This window comes from Vidua macroura, chromosome Z (genome assembly GCF_024509145.1).
Source record: "Vidua macroura isolate BioBank_ID:100142 chromosome Z, ASM2450914v1, whole genome shotgun sequence".
Classification (NCBI taxonomy): Eukaryota; Metazoa; Chordata; class Aves; order Passeriformes; family Viduidae; genus Vidua; species Vidua macroura.
The window spans coordinates 27,894,554-27,919,952 of record NC_071611.1 but is presented as its reverse complement, the minus strand read 5'-3'; the positions used below and the strand labels follow the sequence as shown (position 1 = coordinate 27,919,952).

At 36.1% G+C, this 25,399-nt stretch overlaps 1 protein-coding gene across 2 annotated transcripts in view; it reads right to left on the bottom strand.

The window, feature by feature from the left end:
* The window catches only part of TENT2 (terminal nucleotidyltransferase 2), a 37,904-nt gene extending 20,380 nt beyond the window's left edge, over nt 1–17,524 (bottom strand). The window contains exons 1-9 of one of the 2 annotated variants that reach the window (XM_054002950.1): nt 17,357–17,524; nt 15,625–15,816; nt 14,865–15,002; nt 13,366–13,621; nt 12,173–12,287; nt 11,959–12,050; nt 11,116–11,182; nt 5,754–5,823; nt 2,152–2,228 (exon numbers count right to left, since the gene is read on the bottom strand). In XM_054002950.1, coding sequence (XP_053858925.1) covers nt 2,152–2,228; nt 5,754–5,823; nt 11,116–11,182; nt 11,959–12,050; nt 12,173–12,287; nt 13,366–13,621; nt 14,865–15,002; nt 15,625–15,779 — 970 coding nt within the window. In that variant the 5' untranslated portion in view covers nt 15,780–15,816; nt 17,357–17,524. The remainder of the gene's footprint in view (nt 1–2,151; nt 2,229–5,753; nt 5,824–11,115; nt 11,183–11,958; nt 12,051–12,172; nt 12,288–13,365; nt 13,622–14,864; nt 15,003–15,624; nt 15,817–17,356) is intronic. The other variant, XM_054002949.1, reaches the window with a different exon arrangement.
* Nucleotides 17,525–25,399: the final 7,875 nt, after the last annotated feature.

Below are 25,399 nucleotides of genomic sequence, written 5' to 3'. Positions count from 1 at the left end.
GGAGGACACAGCTAATTCTAAAATTTACATCAGGATACATGACAGCAGTAATCCCTGCATACAAACATAAATTTTAAATTTGCCTTGTCCTCAATAGCTTTTTATGCAGGTGACATGTTAGATACAATATCTCATTAATACACATGCATTTCATGAGGAAAAACATAAATACAGCCATATGCCAGGTATGATCTTCACATAGCTATTTTGTGTCACAGTAGAAAAGATCTTTTTTTAGTTGACCTCATTTTGAGATATTAAATTCTGTCTGCTGGTGCCTGTAATTAGTATATAACAAAGTTAGTGTGCAATATGGCCAGTAAACTTTGTCTGATACTTTGAAACATGCATTTTCTCAAGAAAATGCCCAGTAATGTTATTTGCACAAAGCTAAAAAGTCCATCCTCCACTAACTGAAAAATATCTAGCAAAAACTGCTGATTAATCACAGACATGCCCCCCTCAACCAACCGCTGGTAACATAACAGCACAGATTTCGACTTCTAGCTCTGCCTAATCTACCTACTTTTTCTGTGGACATTTGTGTCAGCTTGCCTCATCATCCTCAATGTTTTCTAGAGCACTCATGCACCAACACAGAAGAGTTAACTTCAAAACAGAACAGCATCCACAGAAATCTTTTGAGTTTTAGCTTTTTTACCATGTTCACTAAGATAGATAGTACCTTGTTTGTCTAAGCATCTAATTTGTTCCAATGGAAAACAGACCAATACATCTTCCACATTAGAGGTAATTTGATAATTTTTTTCCCCCATGCAGGTTGAAGACCTTCAATTACACATTTAGGTGAGCAGGACAATACATATAAGGCTATCCACCCTTGTTCATATGACTTATAATAAGTATGGAGACAGTCTGATAAAAGCTTTCATTTAGTTTTGTGTGCCTTATATAACCTAAGTTTTCTGGTCCAAGGAAGACAAGACAGACAAGCTGTAAGCTATACGATACAGTTTTGACTATTTAGGAAGGTCCAGAACATTGAGAAGATGGTATTTTCTATCACAGGTCTCCCTTTGCTATTAACTCACTCCTTGACCTCAAGAAAATATTATTTAGCCTTCACCAGAAAACATGAAGTTAATTTTGCTGGCCTTATAATAGTGATCACCACAGCAGAACAGAAGAGAAGGTCTAGACAAGTCACATTTAGACTTGTCTGCCCTACAGTGATTTTCTGAGAAAAGAAAGAAGCTACAAACAAGTATATCAACATTAGACTATAGTGACTATTCAATGATTACTTCCTAATATTTTTAAACTTGGGAGCAAATCCTTTTCCAGTCATACACTTTCTTGAATGTATGAAGAAATCACAGTTAACCAACTGATCCAGGACAAGCTGTAGACTCTCCTAGTAACACAAATATGGAACACAAACTACTTTGACTGAAATATTAGTAAAAATTAACTAATGAAGGTAGTTTCTATTGGTAGCTGCCTAACATAATTAGAAAGAAATTCCTTTATGCAAGAACTGAAGAAGGGGATAAATGAATAAATGCAAATGCCCTAGAAGAAAAAGGCTGAGGCACACTCCTTTATGTACTTATCTGACAAATGACATTGCAATGCTAAGAAAGAAACCCTTAGTTTACCACTAAGAGTGTTATTACCTTCTTTTCACAAGGCTGTTTCACAATCTCTCTCTAAAATGCAAACTTCTGAGCAGACACAAACCAATTTTGATTTGGGATTAGTATAAATACATAAGTAGTATTTTGGATTTTCCAAGGAAAGACTCTGCAACAGCGTAAAGACATAGCTGGCTATCAGCCATCCATACTGTCATTGGCTGTAAGGAAATAAAATAAGCTGGAGACTATACCACTAGATAACCATCATTATATTACTATCTGCAGAATAGCTGAAGTAGCCCTTGTAGTATATATATGGACCTGAATATGAGGAATCTTTTTTATCTTCTGAATATTATAATATTCAATTAAAAACATACAGCTGTTTTCTCTGTGTATTTAAAATGAGCAACAAGAACTTAAAGCTACTTAATGTAGCTAAATAGGTAATTATATATATAGTAATCTATTAAATTTTCATAGCATATCAATACCAAAACACAAACTCTATAAGCAAAGTTTCAAGAAATAAGAAAATACAATAAAAACTTACTGAATGCATAGCTTCTCAGAAGGAATGTATTTCTTATACCTATCACATTGTTTACATTCAAGTCGAAATCCACATTGCTATTAGGGAGGAAAAAAAAATGAAGCATCATGGTATTTAATTTCTGAATGCTTACTACCTACTTTAAGACAGATACAGAAAAAGGTAATTTTAATATAAAGCCCTAGAAACTTTCTTCAGAGTTTTAAATGCCGTGATTTAGTTTTGTTTATAGCTCCTGAGCCATTTATAGACTTGGAATTCCTTTGTTATAAAAATGTAATTGTTGTGAAGAATACATGAAGATGCAAATTTAGACTTTAGGACAACTTAGGATATCTTTTTTAATTTTTACCAAATCTTTCTCCTAATTACACTTGCACTACATGATTTACTGCAGATAACTTTTGATACCAGGAATGATTCTCTGAGGTATTAGTTTAGGAAATTATGCCAATGAACTGAGAAAGAGAACTGGAAGAAGTCAGAAGGTAAGAGCCATTTCTGCAATGACAGTAAGAGAGAATCAGTATGCAGGAATAAAGCCAATTCTGAGTAAACACTACATGTTTTGCAATAAAACAGTTTTGATACTTTTCATTCTGTTAAGATTAAATAAGGCAAACAAGCACTAACTGCTGTATTCATAACACAACCTGCCCAAAGTTTCAATTTCCTACTGCACATAGAGCCTAACTACTCACAGAACTCAAGAAATGACATTGCATTCATGGTCAACTTGCAACAGGAAGAGCCTATTATTAGACAAAGAAGTAAGTGTATATGTGATATACAGCTCTTTCCATTTTACATGCACAAGTTTCATTCACATAGCATTTGTTCACCCAAACACTTTGGATTTTCTTGATTATATAAGGGGAACATGGACCTGAAATTCATTAAATTTGTAAAAGACAGTAATTTGAGGCTTACAAGAAATTTTTTATGTATTTTGAACATTTTACATTTTTTACATCTTTTATTTACTTTTTACAGCAAAACATTCTTTGCATCAAAACTACTGCATAATTTTTAACCTGAGTTAGTATCAAGCATAAACTTTTATATGTTTTAAGAATATAGTGCATAACAGTACAGGAAATAAACAAGCTTCAGCTACCACATCACAGTTGTAAATACAAGCATGAACACCCATAAGAACATTAACTGCATGTGCAAATATAATAAAAAATGTCAGATTGCATGTGTAATTCCAATTAATCCAAATTGACAACAAGACTATTTACCAGATGCTGATTGAAGCAAGTTCTATTGCATGTTTACTATGCATGTTTAATAGCTGTTGCAGTGGTGGCAAGTGAAAAAGGTTTTGTACCGCTTGGACTCAAGTTCTACTAAAAAGCACCAAAGGAGAGGAAAAGAGTCAACTGCACATCAACTGTAGCAGAAGAGGAAGATTTTTTGTATCTTCTGTAGTATAAAGATCTTGATAACTGATCAAAGGCTGTTGGGAAGCAGAACCAGCATTAGAATAATTTCCTGGGAAAGACTACCAAAAAAAAGATGGTAAGCCTTTAAGTGCAGTTGATCTTCTCTTATTTTTACAGCACTATAAACCCCCAAGTTTAAAGGTTATAAAAGAACAAATACAAACTGAATGCTTTCTCATTCACTGAATCAAAGTAAGGGAAAACAGCTATTTTCAGTTATATATGAAATATATATATATTTCAGTTATTTGTAACATATTAGAAGGTTCATCTCCAGATACAGAGATAACACCCACTGAATTCAACCACCTTCTCCCAGCAGCTGGGCATCAAAAAACTAGCTCTCACAGGAAGCTGGTAATGTTTAGTTTCAATTTTGGCAAATACAGGCTTAGTACCCTGGGTACAAGATATCCAATCCATTTTGCAAGACCTCTGGGAAAAAATGCATGCATATGCATTTTTTGTACATCTGAGTCTACAAAAGATACGAGGCCAGTAAGAGACTGGAAAGAGACAAATGCTTAAATAATAATACAAAACATGGAGGTGACAGGTTATGTAAAAGTAAGATAACTGTAAAGACAGAAAACAAAATAAAAACAAACTACAATAAAAAAAAATCCCAGCCCAAAATGATGACATTCACCACCACTCCTCTCTTCCACAAAAGCAATGTGGAAGATGGAAAACCAGATGGCGAACAACACTGCATTTTACTCTGCAAAAATATAATGTGCTGCTTCTATTCTTAGAAGATCATACTTTGATTTAGTGGGAAATAAAGAGTTCTTTAAATCCTATCTGTAAGGTATACAATTATCATGACTTATTTTTTGAAAGCGACTGTACTATGGACTATAAATGCTTACAAAAAGACTTCAATCTTCTCACACAATGACTTCCATCTGTTCCATACTAAAGGTCTCTTTTTAAAGTTTATTTTCTCGTTTTAAATTGGGGGAAGGATATTCTTGCTAGAATCCCATAATTCATTCAATATTTGCACCAGGAACGTATAATTTCATTTATATATGAAAAGATTAGCATTGCTATATGTAGCTAATCCAAATAACCCAAATTTTAGCTTGACAAGTACCATACTTTCAGGAAGCATGGAAGAAACAACCTTCTGTACTGTTAAAATAGAAAGTAAAAAACATCCCAATTTTTAAAAGAAGGTTGGCAATTATACTCAAGTAAATATGGGACTGGGTGTAAATGAAGAAAAAAGTGTAAAGCAAAAACCCCAACAAGTGTGTATATAATCTCAGATGAAACAAAAGGTTAAACTGATCATATAGATTAGTTCAAACTGTAGACGTGACAGATTTAGTTTTATCAGGGCAGGAACCTTGCCATGATAAAGGAATATCATGATAAAAACATGTTGTGATATGCTTTCATAGGGAGAGGCCAGAAAAGTATGCTTATTTTTTAAAAGACAGAGACAGAGTTTAAAAATGTTAGAACTGCATAGACAGGTTAAGAGAGCTACATTAAAGTTGTTCAAAGTCCAATTTACAAAGGATGAAACAATGTTACTACAGGAAACTGATACATATCAGTGTTACAAAACTAAGCCAATGAGCACAATGAACATTACTCAGACTGTCAACACATTTCAGTGTTTGTATGACTTTTTCCTATCAGATACTTTTCTCACACACAGTAAGAAAGACATCATTATCTCTCCTAGTGCATCCCTCTAAATTATTCTCATAATGAATATACAATGAATACAAGAAAATATCACCACAAACTAGCTTGTTTCACAGTTGCTTGTATAGCTCAACAGTCAGGTCTGCACAGCAAGCAAAATTATATTTTACAACAGTTTTCTTCCTACCACTGTTTTTCCATCAAACCATTTATTAACTTGGAGTCCACTATGTACAAATAACCCACAGAAATATGTGATGTACTGCTTCTAAATCGCATCACAGGAACCGAATAGCATCTCAATCACAAGAGGTGCTTCAGACCATCACGGCAATGAGCTGCCACTGCATGCTAACTCTACAAATTTGTGATACAACTACAGCACCACACAAATAAACACACAAAACAGTGGGACTACTCATAAGGGCAGTACACATATAGAATACTTTCCCATGACAAAGTCTAAAAGATTAGGCTGAACAGAATACTTGCCTGACTTTATCCCTGAATTTCACTATTGGCACTTTTGCTCTGATCAGCTGAGGTCGCTCAATGTAGCTTGCTGAAAGAGAGAAAGATATGCAATTAAGTTTCATGCAAGATGCAGATCTTAAAAAAGATCCAATATTAGAATCTAACAGAGTGATTTATAGCAAATAGCAGCTTATTAAATTTAGCAGGGTTGTGCTAAACTAAATAACCTTTAGCAACTGTAGCAAAAAAACAACCTACAAAAGCAGGTGGAAAACCCCCCACAACTAAACATTAAAGAAAAAGTAAGTAGAACATCAAGTAGAAGACTTTTCTGAGGGAAATATATTCCAGAAATTTTAACATAAGGACTACAATCCTTTCATGGAACAGTACTTGTATTACAAATCCTGATTAGTTATAATTAAGGTACAAAAATAAAGGAGCAAGAACATATCCAACCAGGATGGGGGAATAATAGGCTTAAAACTTGTTTTAAAAACTGTTCATTTGAATTATAATGTACATATAATATAGCATATAAATGCTACTGAAAACATGATAATGCTTTCTATCAAAAATAGGATAAGCTTTATTTGCCTTTTGTTTTAATAGTGATAGGACATGCAATAAACTGCATTGATGATGATTATCAGATGATTATCTACAGAGGATAGACAAACAGGCTCAATGCCAGACCATCCAAACTCACACATACTAAGTTCAGCCACTCACAGAGCTACCAAATGCACCCTCCACACTCAGCTCCCCAAAGCTGTTGCATCAGCCATATTGTTGTGAATTCCCTAGACTTCATACCTCAGCCTAGCTTCCCATAATCCTGAATGAATTGTGCCCAAGAAAGTAATAGAAAAGAAAGAAAAGTAGAGTCTGTAGGTTATGTGATATGAATTCGGACAAAAGGTGCGATTTTAGTAATTACTTCTTTTGCCAAATCTAGGACCACTTGAATTTGTCCATATCCAACATCATACATTTTCTCATTGTTTTTATAAATTAACCTCAGATTAGCATAAATAAGCATGCACAGTACATGTAATACAGACTAAAAACAACCTTGAATAAAATTATTTTTTCTTTCCCTCCAGAAAATGCAACAAGGTACTTCTATTAGCTGAACAGCCAGCTTGATTAAACAGCATAATCTCCATTGCTTTTGGATGACAAATTCAGATTTGATGGAACAAAATCTGTGCAATACTCAATTAAAACAAATTTTTTTGAGACTTTCTGAAACTGTTTTGTGGATATGCATATTCAGATAGATTGACTGAGGCAATCTTTTATCTGGATTTTAATGCATTGCAGAAGCCTAAGCAACACACAGATTGGCACTCAAAAAAAGACAGTCTTACTAATTTACTGATATTAAAGGGAGAATCTTAAATGAACAACTTCAATTCATGTTCACTCTCTGCTAAATTAACACAAGCATCCCCTCCTTCTAGTTGCACCTTCCGACACATCCAGGCCTCTCTCCTCCAATATCCCAGAATATTTTTAAAGTGAGAGTCTAAAGCATGCAGACCTCTCTACCTCCTCTCTATTCACTAACAAATTTAAGACAAAGATTCCCAATGCACTAACACATGGCAGGCAACAGTGGATCTCTATCTGTATGCCATAGCAATTCAATTTTCCTCACTATGACCCTTCCTAATGCTCTTCAGAGGTTAACTGAACTTATTCTAGTGACAATCCACTTCCAAACACATCCTTGTCTGTAAATGGCTCCCTAGCCTTGATGGATGCTTGTGTCAAATTAGCTGGTTAAGAAAAAAAGATACAGCCCAAAGCATAATCCCAATCTGTTTCACAGGATGGTAAAAAGCAAGGAAGAAGATAGAAGAGGTAAGAAGAAGTTAGAAGGCAGTAACTTCCTGCTGGTATCTTCTTTCATGGCTCAGACCAATGATGCTGTTAGCAGAATCTTTTTTATACCTTACATATACATACAGGGGAAGAAACAGTCACAAATATAGGGTGTGGAACTCTTGAGGTTTGAGTAAGTGCCTTAGTAAACTGACTACGTGACCATGAAAGCTATGACCAGAGAGGCTACACCAAAATACATGAAAAGAAATCTATACAGCTGCTCCACAGTTTCAGGCACATCTACAGAAAGGTCATGAAGACCACTTCAGCTTAGCAGAAAGCAGTATAAACGGCTTCAAAGATGACTAAGCACTGCTTCATATATAAATTATTCATGCAGAATTTCACACTGAAGAGCTTAATTCCTTCTCTTCTTTTACAGAATGAAAGATTAAGCAATTGTGCAGAATATTCATCCCAAACATGGTATATGCCAAAAAGATCCTTGACATCCTGGGCGCGTAGCCTGCTCTTCCTTATTGATTTGGTTATACTATAGAAGGAGAAACTGGACAACACAGAAGTCTGAATTCACATTCATGAAGAATCCAGGAAGGTACAACCCACCAGAGGATGAAATAACTGATTTTTTGGAATTCCTTCAATGATCTGCACAATCCTTCAAAGTCATTCAACTCAGTTCAACTTCTCTTCTGCTTGTCCCAGCTGTTACACATTTCCCACTAGATCATTACCATGCAGATACCACTCTGATACCCTAGTCTCAATGCTACTGCACCTTTTTGTAAATCTAAGGGAAAATGAGCTCTTTGCTATTTATGCAGACAGTAAATACCTGCCAACCTAATACTATCAAGGTGTTTTTAAAATGAATCCCACACAGATGATTCTGAAGTGAGGAATCAGTCTGACATTTACTCTCAGTGGTTTAGATATACATAAAAACAACTAATAAAATATCAGAAGCTTTTCCCCACCTTTCTCTGTTATTAGACTATTCAAAAACAGAATACATTTTCATTTCAGTTGGTATTCTAGATGCAGAATGACAACACAGAAAAGCCTCAGCTATAAGACTTAGAATCTGATGAACTAAAACTCCTTGCTCAGATTTGTTACCTTTTACAAACCTAAAACAAGCTAGAGTTTATACAAATTTTGAACCCACTTCCCAAACCTCCCAATCTAACAATCACATTCAACTCTATACGAAGGATAAAAGAGATGGCACTTAAAGTTCTGTAAACAAAACAAATTGTGAAAGGGACTGATCTAATTTGCCCTTGGAATGCTTCTTCATTTATCCATCATAGAATTAAGGCAAAATAAGCAGGGAATCACACTTTTACTGTCCTTATATTGGAATGCATAGGAACACTGCAGAGTGCAAGAACAAAGCCAGAGATGTTGTAAGAGGCACAGACAGAAAAAACTTCTCCCAGGTTTCTGAACCAAAGTGATATGGAAAAGAGTTAAAAAATCTCTAAAACTTTACCTATGCCACAAATATCCTCCTTATTTCTTTTTGTCCTTTTAACTCTCTCAAAAAAACAGAGCAAGAACTTATTTAAATAGCATCTTATATTTTCTCCCTGTTGTTGTTTCTCTTACATCTTGGCACACACTTTGGTAGCTTTCACGTTTGGCCCAAACTATGTTTATTTCCATTCTCTCCTGTGAAGTAACAGTAAGTTTTATGAGTGCTCACACACTTGTTAAGAGCATACTGCAATCTCTCTTCTACAGAAGAAAGAAATACTTAACTAATATTGTCAGAGAAGTATCACCTTAAAATTATAGGATACTATCATACATGCTAACAGGGCAGCACAAAACTTGAAAATAATTACCAGAAGCAGCTTCATACATTTCAGGTAGACAGGCTCTCCTTGATGTATAGTAAGCACTACTGAGAACAACTAAAACTTCAGTGTGTTACCAACATTATTCTCATATTAAATCCAAACCACAGCACTGTATCAGATACTAAGAAGAAAATTAACTATCTCACCTGAAACCGGGACACCTCCTGTTCCAGAAGTACTAAACCTTAGCATAACTGAGCTACAGCTAGTAAATTAGCTAAATCTATATGTAAAGACCCATGTGCCAAAGCCTTTTGGTTTTGAATATTTTTAACCAACTTCTGTCTGCTAGTTCTATTCACAAAATATCCACACACAAACACAGGACAATTGCTACAAATAGGAATTAATGCCACAGTGATGTTAAGATTCTGAAGAGATGATGTAAGAGGACTACATACCACAACAAAGGGAACCTGACAGGAGTGGTAATCTCAGCAGTGCTTTGTCCTGCCTTACCTTCCATAGAATGTTGTGATTAAACCAAGCTGACCACATGCACTTGCAAGATATCAGAGAATTACAAAATTAAAAATGGGCAAAGGCACAAATCACTTGCACATGACTATCATATCTTTCTGATACTGGTAAACAAACCTGATTTTGTCTAAGACTTTGTCACATAACAAGAGCTCTTGAAAAAAACTGCTAATTTAGAAGCTTCTTGAACCCTGGAAACACATCTGTGTTATCACTGTGCTATCAGAAAGCACTGAAGAGAGCTGTACCACAGACAAACCCATATTAATTTTCAGACTTATGCAAATGTCCATAATCAGTAGTAATAACCATTAAATATGAGATGCCTATTCAGCAATAGATGTATCAAGTGTTTCTTCCACATGAGCTGTTACAATCTGTGCATGCATACTTGCCAACAAAGAAATTTTGAAGTCTACATTTAAATTTATAGTTTGTTCCTTTTAGCACTGCAGGACTGTTCAGAACATCACTATAAGGAGTAGCATCAAAGAATCTACCACAAGTCTGGGAAGTAGGGTAATAAAGTCATTGATATCAGTAAATGTTAAGAGTATTTCATAATTCAAAGGAAGATACAAAAGCCTCTTTGAAGTACAAGGCTTTCACATTTAAGTCAAGAACTACACATGTGAATTCTTAATCTGAAGGGAGTCTAAACAATAAGCTGAAGAAACTATGAATGGACACGTTTTATCTGTATGTGCTAGTATGTGCTTGTCAACATTTATTACTTTCTTCATTAGGCACCTAAGTTAGTTACTTCTCAAAAGAAAAAAAATCAATTCTACACAGTCTACTGTGAGTGACATCTTATTTTACAAATACTTAAGAGTATTTTTCCCAGGAAGACACTGCAATCTAAGGTATTAGCAAGAGTTCACTAAAAGAGGTTTCCCAAAAAGAAAGCTACTCCCTTCTCATTGTGTTTCACAACTCAAAAGTCATCTGAGATATTACCCACTATTGAAGTCCCCTAGTTTTCAAGAAACACTGTTGTTTTTCTAATTATCATTCATCAGCATAAAGTAACATTACTAAATATTTATAGCTTTTCTTCAAAGAGTACTGTGATTAGAACCTAGACAAGACGCAATTACATCCATTAGTTGCAATTGAGCATCAACACTTCTTCCAGAACTGCCAATAATCCTACCACCTCACTTTAGATGGTAACTTACAAAGTTTAGTACTGAAGAGTTTTTGGACTAAGCTAAGTATACGTCTTGCTTCAGTCTTCTGATTCACCTGAAATGTGGAATTAAAATTCATTAAAAAAATTGGTATCTCTCATTTAAATACTCAAAGTAAGCACACTTTGCTTTTAAAATGAAATTAGTTCTCAGAACAATGCATAAACATGTACACCAACACATTCTACAGCCTACATACACATTTATCACAGTAAATGCCAGACAGAAAAATCCATACTTAATATTCAAAGTGATTATCTGACATTCAAAAATCAGATCTAGATGAAAACCTAGCCCCATTTATACAAAAATGCCCTCTTTTTCCCTTTAAATTATGCTTCAATTCTTTCAAGATTATAGTCTATTTAAATTTCTTTCAGATATCCTTTCTGTTTATCTAATTTCTACAGTAATATTTTTTCCTCACTAAAAATGTTTAAGATACTAAATACATTTTTATTCCTGATCACCAGAATTGGTAGCTATGCATCTAAATAATACAAAATTTTATTTATTAGAACTTGTTTCAGCATCTAAAAGAGTTCTCTAAACAGTTTTCTTCATCATTCTAGGCATCTGCTTCCCTTTTGCTGTATTTTTGCACTTATGAATTGAAGGTAAAGCTTTAAAAATAAGTTTTGTTAAGTTGATATGGTTGAATTCTTATCTGCACATTATTGGGCTCATAGTTTGTAGCTATTTTGAGTGCAAAACTATGTTATTAAATCAAAAAGACTTAAGAATTTTTTTATCATTTCAGGATCCAACCTTTTAACAGTACATACATAAAACCAGACTTTGTTTTAACTACATATGTTTTAAATTACTTACTGGTTCTTCTTTAACCACCAGGCACAAATCACCATCACTAGTACGAGTGCCAAATCCATTCAGTGAGGACCCAACCAAAAAAAGTCTGCTCTCTGTAAAAGAAGAGTAACAAAAAATAAACATGACATGACATATTACAGTTTGAGAGGAAGGATGAATCACAAACTTGGAAGAACATGCAAACTGATATTAAGTAATTAGATTCAAAACATACGTGGAAAAATCAGCTGAATTTCTCTCTGGAGTTCTGTTCTGCAAAGCTCTTTTCTGTCCAAATCAGAGACCTGTTGCCGACATGCTTGAAACCATTCCAAAACCTGTTTACTTAACTGGACACACACATACAAAAAGTAAAGACACAGCAAAGTGAACATTCTTTCTTGTATGGATGCAATTACATGAAACACAGAAGGCTGGGTTTTTTAAATGCAAAACCCAGCACCATTTCACATGACCTACTCCACTGTCTAGAGTTTTACTGCACTTAAAATTCACAATTAATAGTTCTTTAAAGAAATTTCTGCTAAGTTTTTAACTTTAAATTTGTTCCATTTGTTATAAAATGGCAAACCAGAGAAAATAATTTTTGCATCATCAATACATGCAGTATTTCAGGGAATAAGTAGTGAATGACCAGAGATATCTTCTGCTGACTTTACTGTCATCACTTTGCCTACCAGTAATAGGGAGAAAAATATCATTAAAAAAACTGATTTAAATTAGCTTTCTTTTTTATCCCACATAAACTAATTAAAAACTCAGATCTCTGTTGGAAGGAGGTATTGACTGTTTTCCTTTCCCAACACTGCAGGATAAACACATTCTATAATCAACAGGCATATTTACACTAAAAAACCCAAACCCCTTCTGTCATGTGGGTGCAGAATAAGAAACAGCTCTAAACTCCACGCCATTCTCTTCTATATTCCAGAACAGCTATGACAATAACTTTTATGCTGTCTTGAAAAGAGGTAGTGAACATCTTTACAGGCCAAATACTGCTTTTATTCAGAATGGGCTTAACTCATATTATTACAGTGGGTTTTTTTTAGTCAGGATTTTCCCCACCTCACATCATGTGAGAAATGGACTATTCTCCAAATTTTACTTCCTAGAGCAGACATGTAGGTTTCCTGACATTAGGATGTAAATTAACAACACAAGGAAACAATACCCTGAATTCCCTTGCCACCATAAAAATGCTTCAAACCCAAGCACAGACAAGGAGGTGATATAGAACCACATGGCAGCTACGGTTACTGATACTACTTCTAATGGCAGCTTACCAATAGATATCCCATGATACTGTCAAAAACCTTGGCAGAAATGTTTGTGGTCTCCTACAGTACCTCTACATTCTGCCTGCTCGGAAGACAGAAGTAAAGCACAGGCACAGAAAGCCATTACCTCATCCTTGGCAACAGGGAGCCTGGTTTCTGTAGGATCTGGAAACAAAGTATCTTGCAAAGGAGGGACACATCCAATTGAGGCTGGTGAGCCATGTGCATGCAACACTGGAGACAGAACTGAAACTGATGCTGGGAAGGAGCGTCTACTTTCTTCTGGCAAAGGCACTGCTTGGTTAACTACAGCTGTATCAGAATCATGTGAATGAATCCGCTGCCGTTTGGCATCATCTGGAACACTCTGTTGACTTTGTCTCCTAGAGAGAGACACTGTGTAATTCCTCCAGTTCACAAGCTCCAGTTTATGATAAAAGACAGTTTCTACAAAGTTCAAATACTAACACTTAATGACATAACTACTTCACTAAGCCCAAGTATGCTATAGAACAGGTGTGTCCATCCTAGGTACTATGTGAAACAAACCTGGAATGGGAAAAGAGAACATAAAATCGCAGAAATGAAGCTACTTGAGAACTGGATTGATGCAATTCTTCAAGGCAAGTGTCTGCACTTAACCAACTGAAATCCAAATGACAGATTTGTTTAAGCTGACTACAAATCTCCCAGCATAGCATAATTGTCATAGAACAGACTGCTCAAGAGGAAAAGATGCATGCAGCATGAAACCAGGAGCTTCCTTAGTCCATGGGATAATTACACACTCAGCTATAACTTAATAGCATGTATTTGATTGTGCTTATTTTTTCATGTTAGATTTGTTAGAGAAATAGCATTCAGGAGATAGTACTGAAGATATATAGAACCTCCTTCCAATCAGTTGATTCCCACAATTACTAGAAACATATATCAGCTAGTATATCTGAACTAATAAAGATAATGGGATTTTTTCTAAAGCATTAAAAGAAAATTAAACCCTACATTTACGCAAAATTTCCCTTTCTGTGGTAACTAAAATAACAAAGGTAGTAATGTAAATTCAAGTTAATTAAAAAAAAAAACCTACAAAAACTAGGTTTCCATAAAATCCTCTTTAAAAAAAAAAGAACTTACACATGCTTGAATTTAATATCTTGTATTTGAAAAATAATACATCACATAGTTAAGAAAATTAGGAAAAACACCTAATGTGTCATGAGGAAAACATGACAATTCCCAAAACATCTTGAGGCTCCACTCTTTATTTTTAACATGACAAATTAACAGGAAAAGAACATTCATTGACACAAACCAGCTTAAAGTAAAGCCCACACAGACCATAATTCACTGCAGTATTACAATACATCACTTAATCACTTCTGCAAGGCTACAGATGCCAGAAGAGAAAAACTAGGTACAGAAAGTCACTTCTGAGTACTAAGATTCTCAGACAGGTACAATGCTTTAAAGAGCCAATACATGGCTGTTTCCATCAAAAAGAAAAAAGTATTCAGTATTGCAATTTCTAACATAACTGAAATTGCATAAGAAATTGATATCAAAGGGTACATTACAATGGGTATATTACAACCAGTATTAGTCACACACATTCAATGAACTTACTTTCTTCCTTGAAATGATGTCAGGGCATCTGACGTAGACACTGGACTGACACTTCCATAATTCACTGGCTGCAGTGTAACAACCGGAGTAACAGCTGGAGTAGCTTCAATGTTGCCACTCAAAAGAGTTCTAGAAAGACTACAGTCCACAACAATCATTCATAAGACAACCAAGATACTTTTCATGGGTTGGTAGTTGTAGTTAACTGAATATTAAATTCTACAAGTCCTATAATTTGAGTTGTTTTTAGAAGGACTACATCTTTCTTTCAGTTTATATTTCATTTTATAATATGTATTTCATTAAAAACAGAAGATGCTAATTCTTGACAGCACATGTATAAGAAGGGGTTAGCAAACAAATTCACTTGAGGAACTTTTAAATTCAAAAGCCTAAACAATACTACAATGTCTTCAAATATAAAACCAAGAATAAACATTTCTTCCCCTTCTCATCTCCTCCCTGTTCTCCCCAGTAAACAAATACAATTGAAGATCTTTAAAACTGAGTTGTGGATTAACAGCTCTAATTAGTGCAATTAGATCTCATGCATTATTCATCGCAGGTGAGCATTTAGATTTGCAGGTCCGTAAGAGAAATGATATAGCTTTTTTTTATTTGCTCTTATTTATTTTATATGACATCTTCGCGTTTTGTAAGTTCAGTGCAGTTCAATGTTATAAACAATGAAAACCATCCCGCATAAAGAGAAATATTTCTTTCAGACCCAACCCCTACTACCAAATCTTACTCTACTTACAGTGCACTGCGAAAATGAAATGGAGGAACAACAATTTGCTGGTGAGAAAGAAGAGTAGGAGGTATATTTAGAGGAAGTTTAGTGAAGAAAGTACTCTGTTGTTGATATTTTGGAGGGAAGGGTGGACGACCCAAGTTGGAAGAATTTGGGAACATGCTCCTTTCTACTTGAAGTGAACATGTATCCTTTTATCTAAAAAAAAAAAAAAAAAAAAAAAAAAAAAAAAAAAAAAAAAAAAAAATTTGAAATCAGGCAAAAAGAAATACCGGTTACCTTTCAAGCTCTTGGTTTAAAAATTCAACTAAGATTTGATCACAGGACTTTCAGTATTAGACACTGAATAAAAATACTGCATACTCTGAAATTTCATAATTACTGCTTACTTTATTTATGTTTAAAAGTGAATTTTTATATGACCCACTCAATTTTAAGTTTAAAAAAAATTACATGTGACAAGATATAAGAGTTTTCATCTCAGGGAAAAGTACCATGTAACAGTGGAATTTGTTTCGTATTTGAAACATTCCACAATGAGGTTCACAATATATGGAAAGAAACCCTTGAGTACATCATAAGAGCACGAAGATGCAGCTAATCATGAACTACAAGTTATATCATGAAGTTAGTATTTTTTCACAACATGACATGTAAAAAAGCAGACAAATGACTACACCAATTGCAACTAATCTCATCATGCTTTATCATAAATATATAGCATTATTTTACTGAACAGACTCTGTCATAGAAAAATATAGGTTTAGTATCTTTTTGACTAAAAATTGATTTTAGTACAACTAGCCAGATAGCGCCAACTATCACTGCAGACAGCATTAGGACAGAGCATAAGAAAATTAATAATAAGGAGTTTATATGGTTTGGTTTGGCTTTGCTCCTTATTTCCTGTGATAACAATCCACACTAGTGAATAGCAAATAGGTGCACATTGCTGCACTAGCTCTAAGAGAAAGCTATTAGAGTTCTTAATTCTTTTTTTTTTCCCCATTTGATGAGGTAGGTGAGGGGAAGCATTATGCATTACTAAAGTTACTATTTGGATTTTCACTTTCAGTTCTGCCGAAGAAATGACATCATGTTGAATAACAAGTCACTTGACATTTAGTCTGGATGAGCATTTATGTGCTGTCCAAACTTTTCCATTTCTAGTAAACAGAACAACTGTTAACATGCCTCGTTCCCCTCTGAGCAGACCAGGCACTCTCCACAGCACACCGTACACATAAGCAGTTTATGGCTACACTTAGCTAATAACAGAACGATGAGTGAGAATTCAAGAGTTAGGCGCAGAAGAAACACATGCTCGGTTTAGACTTTGAAGCTGTAAACACCAAGAAGACAAGCAATGGAAGAGTTACCTTTCCCAACACAAAACAATGCAGCAACACTGTTGTCTCACAAGAGCAACAACGACCCTTTACCGTGACTTTCAGCACTGGTTACCTCGCCAGGAATTGCCAGAATCTCCTAAACAAGCTTCGTCACTTACAGTTCAGGTACCTTTGTCCCTTTGGGCACTATTTCCAAACAAGCAGTTATCTCCCACACAGCCACATGAGTGAACCGCGCAGATAAGCCCGTGCGCACGGAAGCTCGCCAGCCCCCCGCCCCCACGCTGGGAGAAGCGTCCGGGCCCACTGCCACCCCTGGGGCCAGAGCCCGGCCCCACGACGCCTCTCCCTGCCACGTCCACGCGGGACCCCCAGAGGACACTCACGCGGGGCCTGAGCGGAGGCAGGCGGGACGAGCCTGCGGGCAGCACTGCGCGGGGCGGGCAGCGGAGACCAGTTTCTGCAGCTGAGCCCTGCTCCGTCCCCCGGATGCAGAGACGCCGCAGGAAGAGGCCGGCATGCGGCAGGAAGCGGCCGGACCGCCGCAGGAAGCGCTCGTCCGTCAGCTCCTGCGCCAGTTCGCGGCCGCCTCCCGCCGCGCACGCCCCCTAGCGGCGCGGCGGGACGCATGGGCGGGACGCATGCGCGGGGCGGCTCCGGGCGCGGGGCGGGCGCTTTCGTGGCGTCCGTGGCTTTCGTGATTTCCGTGAGGGGCGGGTGCGAGGCGCCGGTGGGAGTTGCAGCGCTGCGCTGGCAGCCCGTCCTGGCAGGGCCCGAGAATGCAGCTGGTTTGCTTTCTATAATTACTGGCAGACTGTTATTGAGCTACTGTTCAGAAGTGTGTCCAAGTATTTGGCTAAATACTAGGATTTGGCCGACATGGATTATAGGCATGCTAGGATTAATCTGGGGTCACAAACATATTGAAATGTTTGCCCCTGAAGGATGTCAGAAGCAAAATCATAGAATCATAGAATCACCAATGTTGGAAGAGACTTTTAAGATACATGCAGTCAGTCCATCAACTGTCCATCCAGCAGTACCACTGTAGTCCCTAAACTACTAAACTATCACCCAGATCCAAACACCTCAAGGACATCTCAAGGTGACTCAATTACTTCCTTAGGCAATTTATTCCAATGCTTAACCACCCTAATAATAGAGAAAAAAAAAAATTAATGCGTAATCTGAATGTTCCCTGTCTCAAGGCTATTTCCTGTAGTACTGCAGGCACTGTAGGAGAGACCAGCTCCCACCTGGTGCCTTCCTTTCAGGGAGCTGTAAGAGTGATAAGGTGCCCCCTGAGCCTCCTCTTCTTGAGACTAAACCCAGCTCCCTTGTCTGTTCCTCATATGACATATTTTCTAGTGCTTTCACCAGCCTTGTTGCCCATCCCTTGACACACTCCATCACCTCAATGTCCTCTTTAATGTGATTCCTTCTTGAAGAGTACACTTACCATAAATGAGCTCTTGGCACGAGCAGGTACTGAAACAGTGAGTTTGTGTATGCATAGATACACTGTTGAAGCTCCCATGTTTGAGAGGAAGGGGGTAAGTTGAAAGCTTGCTCTGCTTCAAAATTCTTACCTGAGTGCTTGCTCAGCGGAGATCAAGCCACAGCTGGAGTTGTTGCGGTTTAAGGTTCTGGCTACTCAGAGATAGACTTAACAGATAAGAAAACGACAAAACACAAGGGCCTAGTGAAGTGGGACTGCAAATGGACTGGCAAGGGAAAATTTGGGCTGTGAAAGGACTTTATTGTCTTGGTTATGACATGGAATCTTCATATAAGGGTCTGTTTGTGGTTAGCATTACATTTATGAGAGAAAAATCCTAGTGGCATACTTGGAATGAATATGTAAAGCAAAGTTCAACCACATTTCCCATAAGAACTTTTTATTCTGGTGAGCAGACTGGGGCTGTTTGGGAGGTTGGGATGAGACACAGCTGGACAGTGATGGAAATTAACCAAAGGGATATTCCAGACCATGTGACATGATGACCAGGATATAAACTGGGAGGAAGGAGGAAGAACATGGGGCATTTGGAATTATACTGTTTGTTTTCCTGAGTAACCGTGACTTGTGATGGAGTCCAGCTCTCCTGGCTGAACACCTGCCTGTCCATGGGAAGCAGCAGATAAACTCCTTCCTTTGTTTTGCTTGCATGCACAGTTTTGCTTTTTCTATTAAACTGTCTGTATCTCAAGCTATGTTTTCTAACTTTTACCCTTCTGATTCTGTCACAGATCTTGATAGTGGAGAAGTGAGGAAGTGGCTGTGTAGCGCTGGTTGCAAGATAGGATTAAACAATGACAATCTCTCTGTGCTGTTTGTTTGGAATCAAGACTTAACTTTCTACCTCCTGCTAAAGACTGAAACTTTGGGTCTTAACTGTTAGAAGTCTGTGATACAACTCCTTATAGCTGCAGTGCCCCACCTGCTGCATCCAAATGGTGTTCTCCAGAACTTTTGACTGCTTTTCTCGGCATAATCTATCCATTAACCAAAACATGTGCTACTTCTAGGTTTCTCACATTAGCCATGGGGTCTATGATAAATCTAACCTAACAACATCAATATACTTGGCAGCAGGCAGTGTTTAGAGCAGGTTATTAAAAATCAACATCTTTTTATACAGCAAAAATGAAAAAAATAAAGGAAAGAAAAAAAATATTTAGAAATGCCTTTACTGATTGAACTAACTTGTGTTGCTATGTATTTTCCTGGTTTCCTTTCCTCTGCTCCTTGGCACAAGGCACCCTGATTTTGTGTTTGCATCAATCGAGATACTGAATAAATCTTTTTGTTTTGGCACAGACTGTTAACTCTTAAACATTTTTTCCTCATGTCTTGCCTGCATTCACTTGTCAACCTAGCTGTACATTTCAGTGAGGCACCTGAAATAACCTGACATTTTACAAATTGCCAACAGCCTTCTGAGACAAATCTCTGTGCTTTGATGTGCTGAGAGCTGTTCTATTTTTTCAATGTGTGCTGTCTTTCTTCCTGACCCTGACTGTGATCTCAGACAGTTTACAGATACTCTTCTGTTAGAAAAGACATACAAAACCTTACTTCTAGTTTTAGTGTAGGAATTGGACTGTTGGTCAACAGATACTCAATTGAACAACTATACAACAAAGAATTGGAGAACTTGCACTAGTGATTCCAACAGATTCCCCCAAACAGAATGGTGTTAGGAAAAGTCTTCTGTTTCTGCCTCAAAATATGCTTGCATTAGAATAAAAGTGGTATATTTGTTGTAAAATAACTATTTGTAAAACTAATTTATTTGAACAATCATGAAACTGAGTGATCAATGAAGGAAATTTATGATCTGTAATAGAGGCAGAGTCTAAAGTCAGCTCTATAAACTACAAACTATACTTAGTTCTGATATGCAGGAAAGAGAGTGGTTTCCAAAAGTAATTGACAAAGAGATCTTTGATGAGCCATCTGCAATCTCTCTCATAGAATGAAAACCATTATGCAACATAAAAGTCCCTATTTAGTGCTATTTGCAATTTTCTGAAGCTTTTGGAGCTAAAGTGCTCTAGCTAGTTAGTCTCTGAATGTAAATAGTGATGGAAAGTTTGCTCAAAGCATCTCAATTGTCAGTAGTTCAAGAAGGAACAAATTAAGAATAAAAGTCAATTCCTCCATGGAAACCTTTGTTTAATCTTTGAAAAGTCTACAGACTTTTCTTTGCCTCCTGGTACCATGGGAGGCCTATGGGAGTTCAGACAGGTATGTGGTTAGAATGTGCTTTACCATAGCAAACGGCCTTATTAAAGGACACCTGTACTACTGCACTCATTAAGAGTGATGAAAAACATGTATTTGTACACTCTGTCCCTACTCATTTATTTAACTTACTTGAATTTTTTTTTGTTTTGTTTTGGTTTGTTTTTGTTTTTGTTTTTGTTTTTGTTTTTGTTTTTGTTTTTGTTTTTTGTTTTTGTTTTTGTTTTTGTTTTTGTTTTTTGTTTCAAAACCACCTGTAATATATGATCATTTATGATGTTATTAGTCTCCGGGACCAGGTCTGAAATAATGAAACTTGTGTCAACACAGAGCTTCATTCTAAGTATCCCTTTTTCATATTTGGTACCGAGACCAAACATAGCACAAATATTAAAATACAAAATGTATCTACAATGAAATAAATGGTATAACAGGGATTAATTCTTTGCAGGATCCACTGTGCAGATTGAAGCTTCTTAGTCATGATACCCATATGAAATGCTTTGAATTTCATTTAGAAATCAGGATATTCTGGGATTGAAGCCAAACCAAAGACTTAGGTTTAAAATAAATTTGATGTACCTGGAAAAAAACAGCTTTCCACAGGAAAACAATACAAGTTTTTAATAATAATACAAAGAACATACATTAAATGTCCATTAGAAAACAATATTAAAAAGGTATAAAGGCATTAAAAGTAAGAGTCAAAGGTTTAGCAAGAAAATACTGAATGAAAAATTAATAATTAATGCACAAATGCAGTCTTTTTTCCCCACTGTGCAGCATTCTTGTACTGATGTTCAACCTTCAGCCAGATTCAGTGATGCTCATGTATGCCCTTATATGATTTCTTCAGTGCTTTTAAAGTATTTATTACATACACTACACTAATTTTATATGCATATAGATATCACATAATATACAGTACAGAATTTATTAAATGTAATTAATATCATAGGTCCTCAATAAAAATGTGATGTAACTCTGCAAACAGGTCAGTCAAATCTGTGAATTCCAACTTTAAATTTTAAAATCCAGATAAAATAGAGATTTAATAATTCTATAATAATTATTTATAGCAAAATATGTACTTACAGTTATCTTCATTTAGGATGTCTACGTATGGATTATCCCTGTATCTTCTTCAGATGAGTATTTTGTAGTGCACCATTAGATTACTGTTTAAAAGGTACTATATGCATTTGATGAGAGTTAATGGTTATACATGGTTAATGCTCTGCTCTGGTTAGATTAATGAGTAATTGCTAGTAATTTTATTACTTCAGTCTTTGTTTCTGTAAATTTAGTACTTACACTCCTTTAAATACAAGAGTTTTAAAGGAAGGTCTAAGTTTTCCTAAATTTTAATCTTTTCTCTCTTGCATGAGGAGAGACATGTCTTAAAACACAGGGTCATGAATTTTGATTGAAAACAGTGGATAAAGCAAATTTATTCTGCACAACTCTACAAATCTGGGTTTTTTTCCAGTTTTGTATTAGGACATTGTACCCTTATGATGATATTCATGTTCTTCATGCCCTAAACTAGTCAGTTAAGTTTTTGAAAGGCGTGCCTGATATGTCCGTTTCTGAGGGTTAAGATTTTAATAAGAATTTTATTGTTGCTACAAAGGTCTAGTAGATAATCCACTGTTGCCCAGTTTTTATAAGTAGTTGAGAGAAATTGATTTAAGGTTAATGGATCTGGAGGCAATATGCATCAACTTATCTTCATGCGTACAGTAACATCCCCAAACTGCCAGACAGACAGATACAATTTTTTTTTCTCTACTGAATTACGCATTTAATAAAGTCAATATTATCTATATTTTATATTTGTTTAAAAATTGATACGTTTAAGCATGCTCTGAGAATTTATGAGTTCTCAATGAGCATACTGGGATTTGAACAACTTGGGAAGGTCCTGCTGTGGATTAATAAATAAAATATAACTTCCTACTTGGGTTCTGTTTTCCTAAGATCTTCTGAATGTAATGCCAGAGGCTGAGTACGGTGAAAGAGCTATCTGTTGGTGGCCAACATAAATTCTCATGTATTATATTTCTTTACTGTGTCTTTTGGGTTTTTACCTCTGGTTTTGGTTGCTTACTTGTTTGTGGAAAATGCACCTGAATGCCCAGTTTTATTTGATTCATGAGCTTGTTCATGTTTAAGAACTAAATTTCATCATTTGGGTGTAAATGATGACAGCATTTTATAGGGAAAAAAAACCCTTACATAATGGCTTTGTTGTCAAAGATATGTACCTATCAACTAAGATATTCCTTAATTTTAATCTTACCCCCACGGAGCAGATTGTTAATGATATTTATATTTTGCGTATTACATGTTTACTTACACAAAAGCTATTCTAAAATTTGCCAAATGTCAAATACATTTGGCAGAATTACAGAATGGGTCAGGTTGGGAGGGACCACAGTGGGTCCACAGATGTCCAACCTCCCTGCTCCAGCCGGGCTGTCCCACAGCACATTTCACAGGATTGTGTCTGGACAGTTCTTGAATATCTCCAGTGAGGGAGACTCCACATCCTCTCTGGGCAATTTGTTCCAGTGCTCAGTCACTGCACAGTTAAGAAGTTCTTCCTCATATCCTAGTGGAACTTCCTGTGCATCAGTGTCTGCTCGTTGGCTCTTGTTCTATTGCTTAGCACCACTGAGAAAAGCCTGAATCAATGGTCTTGACATCCTTCAGATAATTATAGACATAGATGAATGAGTAACATTTTCCTGTACCATAAAAGCTTTGAAATAAAATGTACTTGTGTTTAGGAGTTTTACTCAAGAAATCAGAACATTTTTGTTAACAAGAACAAGGATTACCTTAAACTTTGCAATATGATGCAAATAGATGTTTTCTTCAAAAGTTTTCTATTAAGCCTTATAATAGGAATAACTGAAGACACAATTTTTAATAAGCATTTAAGTAAAGCATCCTATAAAGAGCTGGTCCTATGTACTTTGGCTCTGAAAACAAAGTGCCTATCTCTCAAGCCAATAGCATTTATGTTACTAGTAAGGCCTAAAAGTTGACACTCATGTCAAAATGCAGGTAGCCAAGAGATGGACACATATATCTATGCCATACACACATCCTGAAACAAGTTACAGAACTCTAAGCAAAAGTTCAAAATTGGAACAATTTTAAACAGTAATCCACACTCATATTCATTGCTCATATTCATTACCATCACCACCAATTTTTCCAGGCATACTTGCTAATGTTTTTTCATGATTTGTAATTAAAATAAAATATTTTTCTAATTTTATGTTTGCAGGCATATTCCTTCTCATCTTCAGTTTTAATATGGTGTTTTTCAGGCCAGATAGTTCTTCAGCCAGTGTCACAGAGGCAGTGAAACAGAGATCCAAAGGGGAGCTGCCAGCACCTTATAGCTGAAGAGGCTACCACATATCAATAATACATTACACAAGCTTAAGGCAAGTTCAGTCTTTGTTGTGCACTTTGTATTAGTGCAGTTTCTTCTGAATAATTTATAGTTGTTGCTGTGCAAACTGGGTTAGTATTAGGAGTCCTAGAAATGTCAGGTTTCAGAATAACCTTTCTATTGGTGAAAATATTCAGTATTAAATACTATATTAAAGGAAGAGTGAAGCTGAGCTTTTGAAATCACTAAAGACAGGCAATGCAGAGTTAAAGTTGCCATGGAAGCCTTAACTCTACACCTTTAGGTATGTAGTATACTATGGTTTTAATTACTTCCTCTTTATCCAACTCTATGTAAGTGTCTTTTTTAATGTGAATTCTAATTATATTGAGTGCTACTTACAATGCATATTAATGGCACTGGCTACTCAGCCAACATTAGAAATCAGATGTTAACTGTGGCTGACTCTTATCTGTCACTGTCAAAGTGACTGTATGATGTGTATCTAGAAAATAATATTATGGCTAACTTTTGGCCAAGGAATTAAAATGCACATATTCTGAGTTAGAATTGCACAGTATGGCCATCACATTTCAAAGTATTATCACATGAAGAGCAAAATCTCAGAAAACACAAGTAATCTATAAGAGGTAAACTGAAAACAATAACTTTAGTATAGTTCAATTTAACCAGTATAATGGTACACTTATTAAACAAGGTGTATAAATAAAATAAAAAAGTCTATGTTTTGCAAATGTCTCTTCTTCCCTGCAGCAGTTCACATTGTACTTCACAGGACAAAGCTCTTGCTTCTCCAGTTTCCTTCCCAATGATTTGGTGAGCAGTATCAAGCCTCTGCAAAGCTTGCATTGGGCTATAAGCCTGAATATTCTCTTGCCCAGTTCAGAATTCCTGCATCTGCCAGATAAAGGGGCAGATTTATGTGAAGTTGTGTCTTCTTTTAATTGGCTATTTTCAAATGATATGCAAGGAATGCAACAATGTTGAACATTAGGAACCTCAAGGCTTTCCCCCTAAAAGCACTTTCCCCCACTTCTCCCTCCTTTTCATACATACTCTCTCATTACTCACACATAAAAACCACAGTGATTATTTTACAATATTTTAATAATTTTCAGATGAAACTGCAAAAACAAAACTGAGTGATGTCTCTAGGTAAACTTGGTGTAATAAGACAGAAATGACAAGTTGACCTAATCAGTCTAGCGGCATAAACTCTGCTTTTTGTATGGTCAGAAAAAGCACTGGAGG